Source organism: Micropterus salmoides, unplaced genomic scaffold, assembly GCF_014851395.1.
Source record: "Micropterus salmoides isolate LMB-PRFRI ecotype aquatic unplaced genomic scaffold, ASM1485139v1 Ms_hic_scaffold_11, whole genome shotgun sequence".
Classification (NCBI taxonomy): Eukaryota; Metazoa; Chordata; class Actinopteri; order Centrarchiformes; family Centrarchidae; genus Micropterus; species Micropterus salmoides.
This window is the reverse complement of record NW_024040152.1, coordinates 24,500,897-24,517,282: the sequence shown is the minus strand read 5'-3', so window position 1 is coordinate 24,517,282 and position 16,386 is coordinate 24,500,897. Positions and strand designations below refer to the sequence as shown.

Sequence of the window (16,386 nt, the reverse complement as noted above, 5' to 3'; positions counted from 1 at the left end):
TTCTGCCTCCTAGATAACCTGCTGGTGGTTTCCTGCAGGTTTCCTTTACACACAGCGGTTGGACAAAGAATGTTGTTCCTGCTTTAGAAACAGTATCATTGTTCACAGTTTCCCCAGTTACCATTTTTTCACTGACTTGTTTTTCTGTCTCCTTTAGATAACAAGATTGGAGGGAATCACTGCTGCATTGCCTTTAGGAGGACTGCATTGAGGCGCTGGATACAAAGAAAATCAAACACAGGGACAAAAAAAAAAAAGAGGTGACATGGGCAACATTGAGGGGAGAATGCTTCCACTGTGCACAGGCACCAAATAAATGACAAAATGAAGAAAAAAAAATCAATTATATTTCTTACCTGGTTGAACCAAGAAAAAGACAGTGGGAAAAAGAAATGGTGGTTTGCTGAACTTGAGGACAATGAAATCAAATGCAGTGTGCAACTTTGAGTTTATCATTTCTCACTGTGAGACTGAACTTTGCCTCCAGAGGAAAAAGAGAAGACAGACTGAAATCTGAACTCAACCAACAAGCTGTACAGAAAAAAAGAACATTTGAATGTGCAGGTAGATTTTCAGACTTTTTTATTAAAAAAAGGAAGGAAACAAAATCTAGAAAAAAACATATTGTCTTCCTTTCATATTAAGCTACATTATTTTCATTCTTTTTATTATTTGAGTAGTTTTCTAGAATATCAATGTTTTCGTAAATCTTTATTGCCTTAATTTTCAAATTTTGAAAAAAAATGTCCATAGTGTTGAATTATTAAAAAAAAGAAAGAACAGAGTTGTTGAATGATTTGAGAGGTTCTTGGAGATGTCTGAGAGTCTTAGCGATAAAATCTACAAAGCTATCTGTACAGGATTTAAAAAAATAAGGTTGTATTTGTATGAAGATGATTTTAAATTATGTGGTGCAGTGCAGCTGATGTTGGTTGGTAAGAAAAAAAATCTTTTATGGGACTTGCGGGAAGGGTCAACCCACTGCTTCCTGGAAAATGCAGTTTAATCATGGGATAAAAGTTCTTTTTCTCCATCATACACATTTGTATTTTATTTTATTTTATTTTATTTTATTTTATTTTATTTATTTTATTTTATTTTATTTTATTTTATTTTATTTTATTTTTGGCTGTTGATTGCAGTCTTTTTACCTTCAAAAATTTTTGCTTTGCCTGCTTTGCTTGTCTCACCGCAAAAAGTAAAAAAAAAGGAACACTTCTGGCTTTCACAAAAAGTAGGAAAAAAACGCTAGGATTTTTAAATGTGCAAAAAGCAATAGTTTTAGGAAAACTGTTGACAGTTTGTTGAGTCTTTCTGATCTGTTGAACAAAAGCAGCCTAAACGAGCATATTTTATACCAAAGATGAAGAAATTAGGTAGTGAAGAGCTCTTCTTCTTGTTGCTTTTTCAGTATTTCTAGAGTTTTCTTGCTTGTCATACTTTTGGAGTGTGAGATGATTTTATCAGTGACTGAGAACATGCAGTAGATCTTAAACACAACTGCCTCAACCAGAAGAGTTCGCTCTGATATGTTTTGTTTGTCAAGTGAATTTGCGCTGTAACATCAGTCGAGAAACCAGACACTTTGTATGGAGAAAGTGGAGGAGGTGGGTCAATTATTTGGATAAGTTGGTATATTATACTTATTATACTTGGTGGTAAAAAGGCTAGAAATGCATTATATCCTGCAGAATATTGGTGTGAACTCTTTAAGCCCTCCTCAGGCTGCATTGACCAATCCTTAATTCTACATGCAGACACTGAGATGCTGTTAAATCATTTTACAATGCATAGTCTCAGTCCATACAACAATCTGTTTTACGCCGCTATCTTGCCAAACACAAGCCATTTAAAATGTGAGCATGGTGATGAACTCTATTAGAGGAAAGGGCATTTCTGTTCAACAAAATCATCTTATCTGTATTCTAAAAAGACCAGGAGAGTTTTTTTGTGTTTTCCTTTTTCTTTTTTTGTGTTGCCTTTGTTTGTGTCGTTTGAGAATTGATTATGATGTGTGAGCTGCTAAACACTTTTGTTTGTTGGCGATTTAGGTTGTATTGGTTTGGTGATAGCGGAAGAGGTGTAAGAGATTGACAGCAATTGGCCATTTTAAGCCAAGATAAAGACAGTTAATTGTTGTCCATGACTTGACTGTATCCCTACAAGTCTTTTACATGAAAGAAGAGACATGTTCCTGGTGGCAGCCTTAGAAAACACAACAAATAAAGATTACTCTCTTCTTAGTTAAAATCAGATCTTAGTTAAAAAGAATCTGCATTATTTGTACTGAGTAAGAGGGCATCAGTTGAGAACAAAAAACAATAAATTAAACACTTTATGGATTTTACCTGGCTGGCATTGGCTCTGTCACAGCCTCGAAGCCACACCTACCTGACCCTCCACCAACGAAAGGACGCTAATGGAGACAGAGGAGCGGATAGACACATAGGAAAAGCATCGTTCAACCAAAATCAAGCAGATACTAACCTCTATGGGAAAATAAATTATTGAAAGAAGAGAGAAGGTAGAAAAAGCGAGAACAAAAGTAATATTTATGAAATCTTTTTTGTACAGGTGTGTAAAAGAAGATGCAACAGAAATAACTTTGATGATGCTATTTTTTTATTTGCTTGGTCACATGCCTCCCATGTCTTTCAAATTGTGATTCTGAGAGTGTCTGTAGAACCAGTGGATATTGCTGTAGTTTCAAATGTCTCTTTTTCTTTTTGTTTTCTTTTTAGACAAATCTTTCAATAAAATTAAAAAAATGTTTCAAACAGTCAATACTCATCTTGTGTATTCTGCGGGTACAACGCAGTACCACTAGAGTGCACTGTAGTACACAGTATGAGATAGGGGATGAAAGGTTATTCCGAGAAGAGGTGTGTGTGTGTGTGTGTGTGTGTGTGTGTGTTTTAACAAGTCACCAGGGATATTACAGTGGCTCAGCTGATGCAGATGAAACAGTGACATTTAGATTTTAACAATGTTTGGCTGTAGTTTAATATCTACCCAGTTAATTAATTAATAATTAATTACTTTGATTTGACAAAAGAGCTACAAATGATAGTGAAGTGTTTAGAATTAAATGAAATAACATGCTGAGCCCAGGTCCTTTCATCAAAGGTATGTAATGATAGAACACAGTAGCTTAGATTTCATAAAACAGTCACAAAAAGTTAGTAGATATGTTTATTATATACTGATGAGAGACGGTATCATTATCAAAACAATGCTAATACAGTCAGTGCATTACATGAGAACCATGCATAATTCTCTCCAGTGCAAAGACAATATTACTGAAAAAGCTACCCAAGTAGAGTACCATGTATACAGAATGTATAGACCCAAATACATACACACACACACACACACACACATACGTTTTTTTCATGCTGTTTTCAGTCAGAAACTATGTTGGATATCCCTGTGAAGAAATCCCTTTCTCTTGCTATAGAGTGTTTTATAATTCATCTCAGAACTCACTCAGTCAATAATGCCATGACAAGAGCAGTTTTTTAATATTTGTCAGTCCCCTATCTTTTAAATGTACTTGGATGTACAGACAGTCTGATTCATTGCCCCTTTTAACCATGCCTTTTCCATTTAGACTTGGTGTTGGTAATGGTTAAAAACAGTTCAGATGTTAGCTGAGAACCAATATATATCTAATGAACAAGTTGTCATTAACTATTTATATCTATAAATTATTCTCTGCTGATTGAATGGTAAGCTAGCCTTTGATTGTGACAACCAGACATATTTCATTATATACTGTAACCAACACTGCGTATAGATTACACTGAAAACGGTCAGTCTTGACAAGACTTCATCACTATATTCAGTTCTCTGGTTCTCTGAAACTACCCCACTGACTTATCTCCTATTTAACCAATTATACATATCTAATATTTCTCAACAATAATCTAAGATTTCACTCTACAGAGTGAAAGCCTTCCAAGGGCTGAAACAACACAAGGTTAGTATATAAACATGACATATTTAATAGGAAAAGACAACGTTTATTTAACTAAACAATTTCTCTCTCTTTGAAATGCCACTTAGTACATGGAGGTTTTTGCATTGGGTGCACTAAGAGGTATTTGAAAGTAATAATGGCAACTGACCACTGATCGTGAATAGCAATCCCGACTTTCCACTGCAGTTGACTCCTCTTTCCAGCCACGCTGTGAGGAAGAACCAGTATGGTTCGAAACAAGTTGCCGTTCCCCTTTTGTGATTTTTTAATTATTATTTTTAATCTTTAATTAATAAAGACATTTTAACTACACCCTTGGCTCATTGTGAATGTGCCTGAAGTAAGGCAGGGGCTTCCTTATGTCTATGATGTGGAGTTTTGTTATGTACGTCTGGTTTTCAGTGAGTTCATACACAATATCAAACGCTACAATAAATCTGTGGCAAAGTGTTGTCATTTTGTGTGTCAAGCAGATCCATTCAGTACAATTACATGTATAATACAGTGGGAGAAAAAACAATCAATCTGTAAATGAATAGCTCATGCTTTTGCCTGAGAGTCCATGTGTGTATGTGAGCACGCAAGTGGTCATTTTAAGATTACACAGTGGGTGCTCCTTCATCATTTGTACACTATCAAGCTATAACTCTTGTAACCCCTTTTGCCAGCAAAACAATAGGAGCTTGTATGTTCAAAGATCCTATTACTTAAATCTATGCAAGTTTCCCTGAGGTACAAAATAAATAAAAAAAAATGTTTTAATACGTTTTGAAGAGTTTTTACAGTCGCAATAAAACCAGTCTCGCATCTCATGCTAGCTCAAAGACTCAAACACACTAGCAGGATACACAGTGAGAGGTTTTCATTTTGAAGCATTTTGAAGTTTTCAAAAACTCTAATAAGTGAAACAGAGGGCAGTAAATAGCTCAGGCTGAAAAAAGAAAACATTTTCATTAGTAACTTTCAGTACAAGTGTCTTGATACATGCTACCGAAGTGCTCTCCAGCTACTTAACATGGTTACAGCAGCCCTCAAGGTTTACAATGGCAGATCATTCCCTTTGTAAGTTGCACTCTCAATAGCAAGTGCGAATAAGGATGATGAAAACTAAGACAACAGTTACAATGGTTAGTGCTGAAAATAGAAAGATAAGTCCAGCAAAAACAGGGTTTGTCATGGGCGGTGTTTCTTTCACTTCAGACGGGATCATGTTGGACATACTCAGCATGTAGCCCAAACTCCAACCTATGCTGGTTTTCTTTACCTGAAGAGAAGAGAAGAGAATTCCCAAGTTCTCACTGGAAAATATTTAGGATGTTTTCACAGTCACTTTGCATGTCTAGAGAAGTTGAGAATATCCTGTTATGAAGCCCTAGGACAAAAGATGAGTCATAACACCCAAAGAACATCCCTGTAAAGAGTACAAGTGTATCTATTTTGTAACTTCCTCCAAAAGGACCTACGAACCACCAGACTCCCACACACCCCAAAGGCACCAAACAGCACAGTAACTCTCTTGTTGATTGGATCGGAAATTGGGAGCATCGCCAGCTGTTTAGGAACGTTCTTGTGATCAAATCTAAAGGGTAACCACCATGCAATTAGGAATCTGCAGCTGTAATGTACAACTTTTTAACAGCTACTATCTTTCTTTATGACTCATGACTAATAGACTGTCACAGAGTGTCACAGACCAGGAATCCCCTTCTTTTGAGGGAGTTCCATTGTGAAAGACGCCCCATGTCCTCAGGGCGTCCTGGAGCAATACATTGCCTGCCTTTCACTCTGGCCTCAACCTTTTGATTGCAGATGACTGGTATGTCTGCCATCCATCTTTAGTGGGTCTCTATGGGTGGCCTCATACACACTTTTGTGTGTTAAACCCTGTTAAATCCCTTTGTCTGAACATGAGGGGCTGTTGCCAGCTGAAGCACAGCAACTCTCATCAAATTGCCATAGATGTAGTATTATTCATTTACTCCTTTATATATATTATTTCTCCCGAGAATATATAAACACAGGCTTCATAGCTGTGTTAGGGACAACAGAAGGCAGTGGGAGCAAGAAGTGTCTTTGTCTTTGTGAAAATTATGTAGTTTTTTGTTCAACCCACCTCTCTTTCGAAGTTAATGTTTTTCCAGGTCTCTCTGTCAAACTTGTATCCATCTGCCAGCAAAGTAAAGACGTAGTGAGCTCCATAGCAGTAAGTCCTAAGGTGTTTCTCGGAGATCATTTTCTTTTCTTTCCTCAGCTGAAAGGAAGAGAAACAAAGGTCAGTGTGTAGCCTGTGATTAGAAAGAATGATATAAATAACTGAAACTGAATACTGCTAACAAAACATCAATGTTGTTGTCAAGATGAAGGCGAAAGACTTCAAGACCAGGACAAGACGGAGACAAAACAATGTGTGGAATCAAGACTGATTTCAATTTACAGTTCACACAGGCTTTTGTCTAAAGCCCCCCTGCAATACAGACCTATCCACTCTTACATGGCAAGCACTAGTAAACATTTTCTTATTATTTCTTATTGTTGTTTCTTCTTATTTAAAATCTCCAAATAACTTAGCTGATCATTGTAAAACAATAACCATATAACAAAGATTATCTGTATGTGTAAGTTTCATGGATATAGTTTCTTTTTAAATGCAGTTTTGACATGGAGTACCAACCCTAAATCACACAGGAGGAAAATGTTGTCACATAGCCTGGCATAACTCTGGCAGTGATCTCAGAGCTACATTTTTGCCCATCCCATCATTCTACATTTCTTTATCCTATATTATCTTTCTTTTCTTCTCATGTTCTCCACCCTCCTGTTCCACCTTTTCACCTCCCATTATAACTATAGCTGTATATCAATTGGAAGAACTTACCACTGTCCAATTTGTGTGGCAGAATTTCTTAACTGTGGTGTTGAATTTATCAAGATCTGACTTGCCATTCAGCTCCAATGCCTTAGCGATGAAGAAAAATCCTGCATATGCCTGGCAGGAACAGTAGAAGCATATAGTAAGTTGTTTTCATCTTCATCTCTTTGCATGTGTTCTGTTTACATTCTGCTTTACCATAAAATCTCCAGTGACGGGTGGCTGCTCGACCCCATTGAAGGAGCACTGGGATGAGGAGCAAGTCTTGAAATCAAATATGGACCTCACAATGCTCCTGCACTTGTCTGAGTCAGCGGCTCCCACTATTGTGAATTCTTGATTTGGGTTGTATCTTTTTGGCTTCTGTGTGCACTCTGTATCATAAATGGACGAGGCATTCATGGTAGTGTTGTAACCGTCAGGGTAGCAGGGGTTAAAAACATTGGCTGGGTCAGAAGATTCCTAGAATGTTAGGAGGAGGAGGAAGAAAATGTGGAAAGAAGGAATGGGGGATGAGGAATGAGGAAGAAATAAAAACAAAAAGATAAGGTGGTGTTGGCAAGTATTAGCCAGATACAAACACCATCTCTCTCTCTCTATATATATATATATATATATATATATATATTTAATTTTAATTAAATAAGTCATGTTTACACACACACACACACATGTATATATATATATATATATATATATATATATATATATATATATATATATATATATATGTGTGTGTCTGTAAACATGACTCTTAATTGAAATAAACATTCCCATGTACAGAGCCTAATGTAAATACAAACTTTAAAGTTAACATTTTATACCAGGCCCCTGCTGCAAATTTGTACCCATGATATATACTCACAGCATAGCATACTACTATTAGTTTCAAGAATTAAGCTATAAGCTGACAGAAATAATGCATTTCTCACAGACTAGCTTGACGACATTCACGGTCCAATCAATAATCTTAATGACATAATGCATTCTTGACTGGTCTCCCTTTGCCTGTTAGCAACTCAGGGACAGCAGCGTTCACTAATCAATTCTTAACTGGACATTAATGGATTCTGGCCCGCAACGTGCACCACACACACAAGCACTTAAAGATCGAACATAGAAACACATACTATACAGAGAGCAAGCTCAGAAAAGAACCACCACCTTCATGGTACCTGGGATATGACCTTCACTGCTTCCTCTGTACACAAACACACATACGATGAAAAGAAAAGCTGTGTACCTGGACTACTTTGTCGAGAATCCTCTTCTCAGCCTCATTTTTGCCATAGCAGAGGAAACTGTGTGTGTAGACATTGTAAGGGTAACCATACAGTTTGACATGCATGTAGTCAGCCCCCCTGAGATCATCCTGGACTGCAAAGGCAATCTGTGTTGATGCTCCACCAAGGTCCATGGACCCGACAGTCTTTGCCCCTTCTGGACGTACATAAGTGTTCCATAGGTTTTTCTGCAAACATAATTCGAAATGTTAGTATATGATGAACCATGCAATGGCCATATTCGCAAAGCAGAATTCCTTTTAATTATTTTATTTATTATTTCCACATTTAAAGGGATACTTACACTTTGACTTACACAGACCAGATAGAATGATGACAGTGTCTTACCTCAAGGAAGTTTCCCATGAGGTAGTTGGCTGTGATCCACCCATACAGCCCTTCTTCTTGACCAGAAATGATGGAAGCATTTTGGAAGGTGAAAGGCAAAGAACTCAAGTAGTCAGTGAGATTCGCCAGGATTTCATTGGACCTCCGTTCATCCTTCTTACTTGTAGCAAAACAGAAAAAGGAACAGAATTACTTACTGATTCCATTGTCATTGCTACTGACCACTTCTGTTGCCAGTGTCATTACAGCAATAGTTTGATAATCTGGAAAATGGACTTTTATGCTTTCTTGGTTCGATATGAAGTTGGTATCAATATGCTTGTCTGTAAGCTACACATGAAGCTAGAGCTGGCCAGTTGTCTTAGCTAAGCATAAAGACTGAAAGCAAGAGGAAACAGTAACAAAACACATAGCCTATCAGTTACTTTAAAGCTCTATAATCAACATCTCTATATTTTTTTAATCCATACAAAAAAGTAAACGTAGTGACTCCGTATGAGTAGTTACAAAGTATTGTCACTGTGAGGTTACCTCCAGGAAGTCACTTTACCTAATGATGCAGAGCGATTAATGTAGTCTTTTAATGAGCATTCCTTTAGGTCACTGGCCAACGTGGCTCCTCTAAAGGTTAAGACTAGGGCTATCTGCAAAAACTTTCTATGGATGACAGACGCTGTTGGACAGAAATGCATCGCCTATACCTCAAAGATCTCAGAGATTCTTTCAATGTGCTGGTAAAAGAAGCCTGGATACTTTACTTTGCAAACTAAATCTCTTCCTCACAAAGAAATCCCAGCACCCCACACTACCAAGTTTCTCTACTGATGACTGCAACATGTTCCCTACCTTCTTTGTTGATAAGGTTATGGCTAGTAGATCCAGTATTTTTTCTGGCACTAACTACTACTGCTCTGGAAGTTTTCTAACCTATCAGCCTAGACTTTGATGAGAATTTGATGGACTTGATTAGGAAGATGAAAGTTTTACCAGTTATTGGCCTTGCTGTGTTAGCTATCATCAACGGTTCCTTCCTGCTTTGCCATTTCGCTATATTTGATCAATCTGCATGATTTGACAGCCATGTTTTTTTCCAAATAAGAAATATCAGCAAACTGAGATCTGTAGTTTCAACAGCTGAACTAGAGATGCTTGTTTCATCTCGCATAGACTACTGTAATGCACTATTGTCATCACTTGATTACCCTTGATCATCTGCAACTAATCCAGAATGCTGCAAGGCTACTCACTAGGACAAATAGACGGTCTAACATTACCCCTATACTCAGATCTCTTCACTGGCTCCCTGTCGTATGTAGGATCCAGTTCAAGATCCTCACTATTACGTACAGAGAACTACACAGTCAGGCTCCTGCATACATGGCTGTACTGCTATAGTCTTACTCATCAGCTCACTCTCTTAGGTCTAATAAGCAAATTTGCTGTTCCACACACTGGCCTTAAGAGCAGTGATGATTGTGCTTTGGAGGCAGTTGCACCCAAACTCTGGAATGCTCTGCCACCCACCCTTACAGACCGCTGATTCTGTGGATTCTTTCAAAAGGCAGCTAAAGACACCTTAAATACTATGTATTTATTGTGCATTTTTGTAGCACATAATCATCATGTATTTTGCTACGTATAGTGTATTTATTATGTATCTTTATTACAAACTATGTAAATGTAGCTCATTTCCTCATTTGGCTCAGGTGGTCATTTTATCTTCTGTGTTTTTGTTTTGTGAATGTTAATGTTGTTGTAAAGCACTTTTGACTCCCGTCTGTGAAACGAGCTACACACATAAAGCTTACTTACTTACATTATGTGTCTGTACATGCCAATATATACTGCATGTACAGACACCTTTTTATATACAGTCTATGACAGACACATAAAGCATAAAGTCGTAAAGCATGTGTGTATGTACTGTAACACACACATATAAATATTTTATCACCTTGTTTTACCACTTTACTATTTTATTATTATATTTGTTTTTCTGTTTTGAACTGTTCAGTTTTAATAATCAGTTTATTGTTTTTACTTTTGAAAAAAAATGTGGTGCATGAATGGAGTTAAATTGCTCTGATCCTTTCTGACACTCTCCAATACATTATAAGTATGGCAAGACAGCTAAATTATTTTCACTGTAATTACTGTAGCAGTCTCATTCCAGCAGTAGCTCCCAGAAACAGAGGTGTGGTTTTGTGTTTTTCAGCAGGAATGGCCTTCGTGATGTTGTCCATGCAGTCTTTGAATCCTTTCCACGATGCAGCATCTTTCTGTGGGTCAACTCTCATCTCTGAGATACCATCACCTGTGGGCACAAGACCAAGCTAAAATTATATTCTTAATTACAAGCACTGAAATCATTGAGCAACATGTCTAAGTTTTTGTGTTTCTAACATTTTTAACTTGGTCAGTTGGATAAAGGTTAATGGAGTATGTCTCAAATTTCCAAATGTGCAGCAAGGTATAGCTTTCAATATTCTTTTCATTACATCCTGTACTTCAATTTACACTACTCCTACATTTTCATTTTATTATCTTTTCAACCATTTCTATTACTACCTTTACATACAAAAGCTGTAATGTGCTCTTCTAGTTGTAGAGACAATGACTCACCAGGAACTTTACAGTTCATTATCTCAGTCACCACTCCTGTTTCATTCTCCTTCTCCCCTGGCCACTCATACAGGTACACATTGGAACGAGATGAACCTGAATCTATCACTATGCCATACTGAAGAGAAAAAGAAAGAAAAATTCATGTTATAGGGTCACATTTTATTTTGTTGCGTCTGATTGCACTTCTTACCTTGATTGATAAAATATCTAAAAGCCCTAAATCTTCTTAACCTTTATTTAACTAGGAAGGTCACATTGAGGTTAAAACCTTTGTTGCATGATTTTAAATGATGTTGTTAATCTGACAACAATCTCAGACTATGGAGATTGCATTAAACTAGGCTGATGTGAACATTAGCACTCTTTTAAAAAAACACACATGGTCCATCACGACCTCCATTCATCACCAAGCTGACTGAAAACCTCTGACCATGAGGTAAATGTAATGGAAAAGGTTAGCATATGATAAATCTTGGAATTGCCCTGTTTATCCTGACATCTGGTTAAAGTCTGGATTCACATTCCCAACTGAGAATATGTGGGAGCTGAAGTATGGGTTTGTATACCTATCTCTGTCCCTCTGTGTTTTGAGAACTGTATTTTACACATTTACAGCCAAATACTGACTGCATGTTTATGTGTACATCCATTGCATGTATGTGTTCACCTCTGAGGTGTACTCTTTAGACCTCCAGGTGTCCTGGATGATGGCAACCGCAACAAGAGCAGCAATACTGGCAAGGAGAAGAAGAAGCACTCCTGCTACACGACACTTGTAGCCCATTTGCTGTTTGGAAGCCATTTCCTGTTGGCAAGAAATAGGGTAAAAAAAAAAAAGATGTGTGGCTCACTAAAAGCATTTTAGCTCTCAAAGTGATGACACGTGGAGAGGTCTGAAAAGTGATGATGAGCAATAATAGCACACTTTATTTACATTAAGCTAGAAAAATGTTGGCGGCATTAATGGTAGTGATGGGCTAAGCAATACCATCAGGTTTAACAAACACACAGGAGGAAACAAGATCAGAAGGGAAAACACTGTATATCATGATTGGCTGTCTTTACAGTTAAAATACTGTTTAAATGATTACCTTTTGTCACGCACAATGATAACAACACTGAAATACTTTAATCACATAACAATACCTTTGATCTGTTAATCTGCAAATATTAAAAGCAATTATATGAAATAGGAATTTTTTATGATGTCTGTTAGCAAAGAGAAAATAGGCTCTATAAGAACAGTACAGCAAGAAAATAATGTCTCGGGAAATATACTGTCTTGCATATTTCGCCTCAAAGATTTTAATTGTGTTGTGTATAGAGACTTGAACTGCGTGTACAGTTGGACTTCAATACTCTCATGATATCTTTAATGATGAATTACGAATTCACCTAATTCAAAACTCTACACAAATTGGCAGAACTTGTTCAGGCCTTAAGGAAGGGCCATGGAGTGTGTGGGTGTATAGCTAAACTACAACATTCAACATAAAACTGTTGCCATATTTCAGTATTGCACAAACCCCAAGGACAGGGAAACCTGCCATTGAAAATCTTTAGGTTTGTATTGTGTTTCACTTCACTAATGGCTATGAGGAAGCAGCCAGACATTCAGGTCATCCAAAAATACTCACCTCAGGAAACAAAAATCAGTCAGATTTTGATCATTTATATAAACACCAGAAACTCCTCCGTTTGATTTTCGAATTCATTCTGAATGACAGAAAACAGTGTTTTTGCCAGATCCACAATGTGTGGTTTGATAGAAAATACTTACAAAAAAGATATTTCTCAGATGCACAAACTTTGACACAACCTGCAGCTTTTGAAACGCAGCTCTTTGTCCCAAAACACACACAGACACACACACACACACACACCCTTAAACACTTTTTTCATTCTGATTTTTTATTCTGTTTTCCTTGCATGCTATTTATGTATTAGTTCTTTAACTTTATTTAAAACTAACTATTTTAGTAATGGCAGGTTATGCAATGGCAAGAAATTATCACATTCCTCTTAAAATAGTAAAATGAGGAAAATAGCATTGCTTAAAGTTTAAGCAAAGGACGATGCAGCATGATGTTGCAGCTTTAACTTAAAGCCGTAAAATCATGTGTTTATGGCAAAGGTTAATCATCAATGGTTAAGGCATTGTAATTACAACCTTGTGTCATTCTAAAGCTATACACAGTGTTGTCTTAGCCTTGTCATTGCTGTTATTATTAGACTGTCAAACTGTTGACAGATTAAACCGCAGCAACATTCCCCGTCTCCCTTTCTATCTCTCCCGTTTTTCATTACTTTTGTCATTTCTCTGAATTTCTTTTTAAGCTGTTTAAATCCAAAAATAAATATTTTGACTCCTTCATTGTCAGAAGACTGTAAAAACACCACAATGACAATGTTTGTGTTCAGAATTACCACAGAAACTGATGTGGAAAGAAGCAGACCAAAGCAGTTAGGCAAGGTGCTTACAACCAGTGGCGACATGTTAACAAGCATCTAACAGTCTCTTACAGATTTGGTATTAAGTCTGCTTAATACTTCACTGTTTTGTGTGTGATATTCCAGATTTCTCTTTATAACTATTATCCAGAAACAGACACAGGATCTATGTATCTATGTCTCTCTCTATAGGATACTGTAAGGTTTCTGCCAGCATTGTGTGAGAACCAAATAACTCAGAGGTTCACTTTGCTTTTTACTCTTTACAGTCCGTTAGACTTATGTAACCTCAACATGAAAATATGATCAACTATCCTACAAAGATATAACATGTTCTTTTCCACACTCAGTAAAGTTAGTTTATGGGTAATGGTTGCTACGTATCTGAGCACAAATACTAAACTAGCAATATTACTAATGTACTGCATTTTAAAGAGTATAAACTAATAACTATTATTATAACTAACCTATTACAGAAAAAACTATATAAAAGCACACAGAAACACAACCCTTGAGGGTAAGCGGGGACAGCTGATGGATAAATAGATAGAACTCTCAGCGACTGTAACTAAGTTTGTGGACAATGTGTGCCTTACTACGACTAAAGCAGGGGTAATTGTATTTCTCCCTTTAATGTAAGTTTTGGTATTTAATCTTTGTCAAGTTTTTATGGTATATTAAACGGTGTCAAGGGACTACTGTCCTAGTCCTCTACAGCTCTAAACTGGCATATGTGGACAGACTCAAAAAGCAAATGAGCTAAGTAGAGACAGGTAACTTGGTTTTACTTTATTTTGTTTTGTTATTTACTGTAATTTTGAACTTACTCTGCATATGAGTCTAGTTTGTAACATCTAAATTTAGTGTACTTTTTTGTATGAATAGTTTTGTCTCTACAAAAGTATAATTAGAGAAAAGCAACAATATTTCTACTTGCAGGATTGTCATTTTTCTCCATGAATGAAAATTTCTATAGGACACTGAACTAGCCTGTCTCATTATTCATTTACACTTTTAAACTGCAAGCAATTGCACATCTGCAATATGCTCTGAAGCACTCTGTTCTCTGTTGTCCACCCCAATGAAAGAAACAACCCTGTCTTACTTTTCATTTGTGCAATTACCAAATTACCATTTGTTCTTTAGTTTAAATAAAATTATGGCTTCAAATTAAGCTTCAAAACTGTCAACCTGACACCCACAGTATCTCCACAAAGACAGCCATGTGAAGCTGGGAATGAAATAATTCAACATGCATTTATACAACATTTCATTTAACATGCAGTATTGCCTCTGCTTGTAGAGACTTGTCCTCATGAGGTTGAGAAGCAAAGAAAATGAACACTAATACATGCATACACAGCAGATCAGATATAATCATATAACACAGTAAATAAACTTCCAATGAAACACTTTTACCTATGTCAATTACGCCTTTGATATTAAGTTGGGGGGTTTTCAACAGGTAAATAAATGCATGTGAGAAAAAGAGGTGTTTGTTTCTTACCTTGAGGAGCCGGTCGGTAGATCTTACTTGGGAGTGGGAGTGAGATGGCTCTGAATAAGTGATGAAGAAACAGAGCAGGAAATATGGGAGCTACAAAGGAAGACAGAGAGAGAGCAAGGGAGTGTGTATGAGTGGGGAAGAACTAAAGAGTGACTGGCCCACAGGAACAGGAGTGGTGTACCCCAACAAAATAGAGCGAGGGAGAGAGCGAACATGGGAGGAGCTATGTGTGCAAACTCAAGTTTTCACCACTCCCACCAAACCGGAGAAATTGAGCAGCCAGCAAAGGAAGCGCGGTCAGTGAATGATGCAGGGCTGTTCCTTGCTCCCTTACTGTGTCTAATGTTTAAGCACGGATGCTTGTGTGTATGTATGAAACAATGTGAGAAGAGAGAGGGGCAGCGGTGTTGAACTTAATTGAGTAGTTCAGTGTGGCCGAGTATCTGCTGCACAGGTTATCACAAAGTCAACTCTTATTTGGTAGGCTTGAACTGAGGGACAATGGATGATGAAAATCAAAAGAACAAGTAATGTATCAACAATCAAAGATTTGTTGATACCTGCAACTCCCACTATGGCTTATTTATTTGTCTAACAAAGTGCTGTGGAAAATTATGCTGTAATCCAGTATGTTTGTTTTGCTTTTAGAGGCAGACACTAAAGAGCTGAACATACATGTAATTGTATGTGCAGATGTTTGTGTGTAATTTTATGTGCATGCAAACATGTGTTTCGATAATGTAGAAATTTAATGCTAGGAAGTGGCTGGCAGGTGGTGCTCCTAGGACACAAGAGAGGCAGATTTGTACACAAAACATGAAGATAGTGTTGTTGTACTCGAGACTGTTTTGAAGCTCTCGTTCTTGTCTCAGAATCTATCGCATTTCTACTCGGTCTTGTCACGGTCAAGACCGGTCAACAACTGCGGGGATATCACTAAATTGCCTGTGCATTGTCTGATCTATTTGTTAACATCCTTACTTTTATTGGAAGTAAAACTTACTGCTTCAAATGCAACCAATCATGTGACTTATTGATCATTTTATAACTGTTAATGGCTGTCACCAGTACTCCAAGAAAGTGAATGTCTGGGAGCTGGAGGATATGCCAGTAAAATCTGCAGTAATAAAATTTGACAACCTAAACTTAAACCTAAACTTCCAGAAGAAAACACAACAGTCTGTAAATTCTACAGTGCAAAGCTTGCAGAGAGGGCTGGGACTGTGTCAAACTATTATCACCACTTAAAATAAAGGAAGGTAAGCTATGTGTAAGTGACTTTAGCAATCTTCCTCTGTACCAAAAGTCTTGACCCACCAACCAA

General features: G+C 37.1%; 2 protein-coding genes across 2 annotated transcripts in view; one reads left to right on the top strand and one right to left on the bottom strand.

Annotated features, from left to right (window-relative positions):
* The window catches only part of LOC119897908 (RNA-binding motif, single-stranded-interacting protein 3-like), a 132,349-nt gene extending 129,570 nt beyond the window's left edge, over nt 1-2,779 (top strand). Inside the window, exon 14 of the mRNA XM_038711943.1 lies at nt 158-2,779. Coding sequence (XP_038567871.1) covers nt 158-161 — 4 coding nt within the window. The 3' untranslated portion in view covers nt 162-2,779. The remainder of the gene's footprint in view (nt 1-157) is intronic.
* Nucleotides 2,780-3,178: 399 nt separating this feature from the next.
* Nucleotides 3,179-15,218, bottom strand: entpd3 (ectonucleoside triphosphate diphosphohydrolase 3). The gene is made up of 10 exons (XM_038711942.1): nt 15,063-15,218; nt 11,772-11,909; nt 11,102-11,219; nt 10,634-10,793; nt 8,480-8,639; nt 8,092-8,319; nt 7,047-7,310; nt 6,855-6,965; nt 6,093-6,230; nt 3,179-5,243 (listed from the first exon to the last, which is right to left on the bottom strand). The coding sequence occupies exons 2-10, from the start codon at nt 11,904-11,906 to the stop codon at nt 5,055-5,057; spliced, it is 1,503 nt and encodes a 500-aa protein (XP_038567870.1). The 5' UTR covers nt 11,907-11,909; nt 15,063-15,218; the 3' UTR covers nt 3,179-5,054.
* Between the last annotated feature and the right edge of the window lie 1,168 nt (nt 15,219-16,386).

Bases quoted from the DNA above. Each gene is read 5' to 3' on its own strand.
- entpd3 (XM_038711942.1), bottom strand. From the start codon at position 11,906: ATGGCTTCCAAACAGCAAATGGGCTACAAGTGTCGTGTAGCAGGAGTG. The intron at 10,794-11,101 runs GTGAGTCATTGT...TTGTGCCCACAG, and splicing joins AATGAACTGTAAAGTTCCTG to GTGATGGTATCTCAGAGATG. The intron at 8,320-8,479 runs GTAAGACACTGT...TTATGTTTGCAG, and splicing joins TCATGGGAAACTTCCTTGAG to AAAAACCTATGGAACACTTA.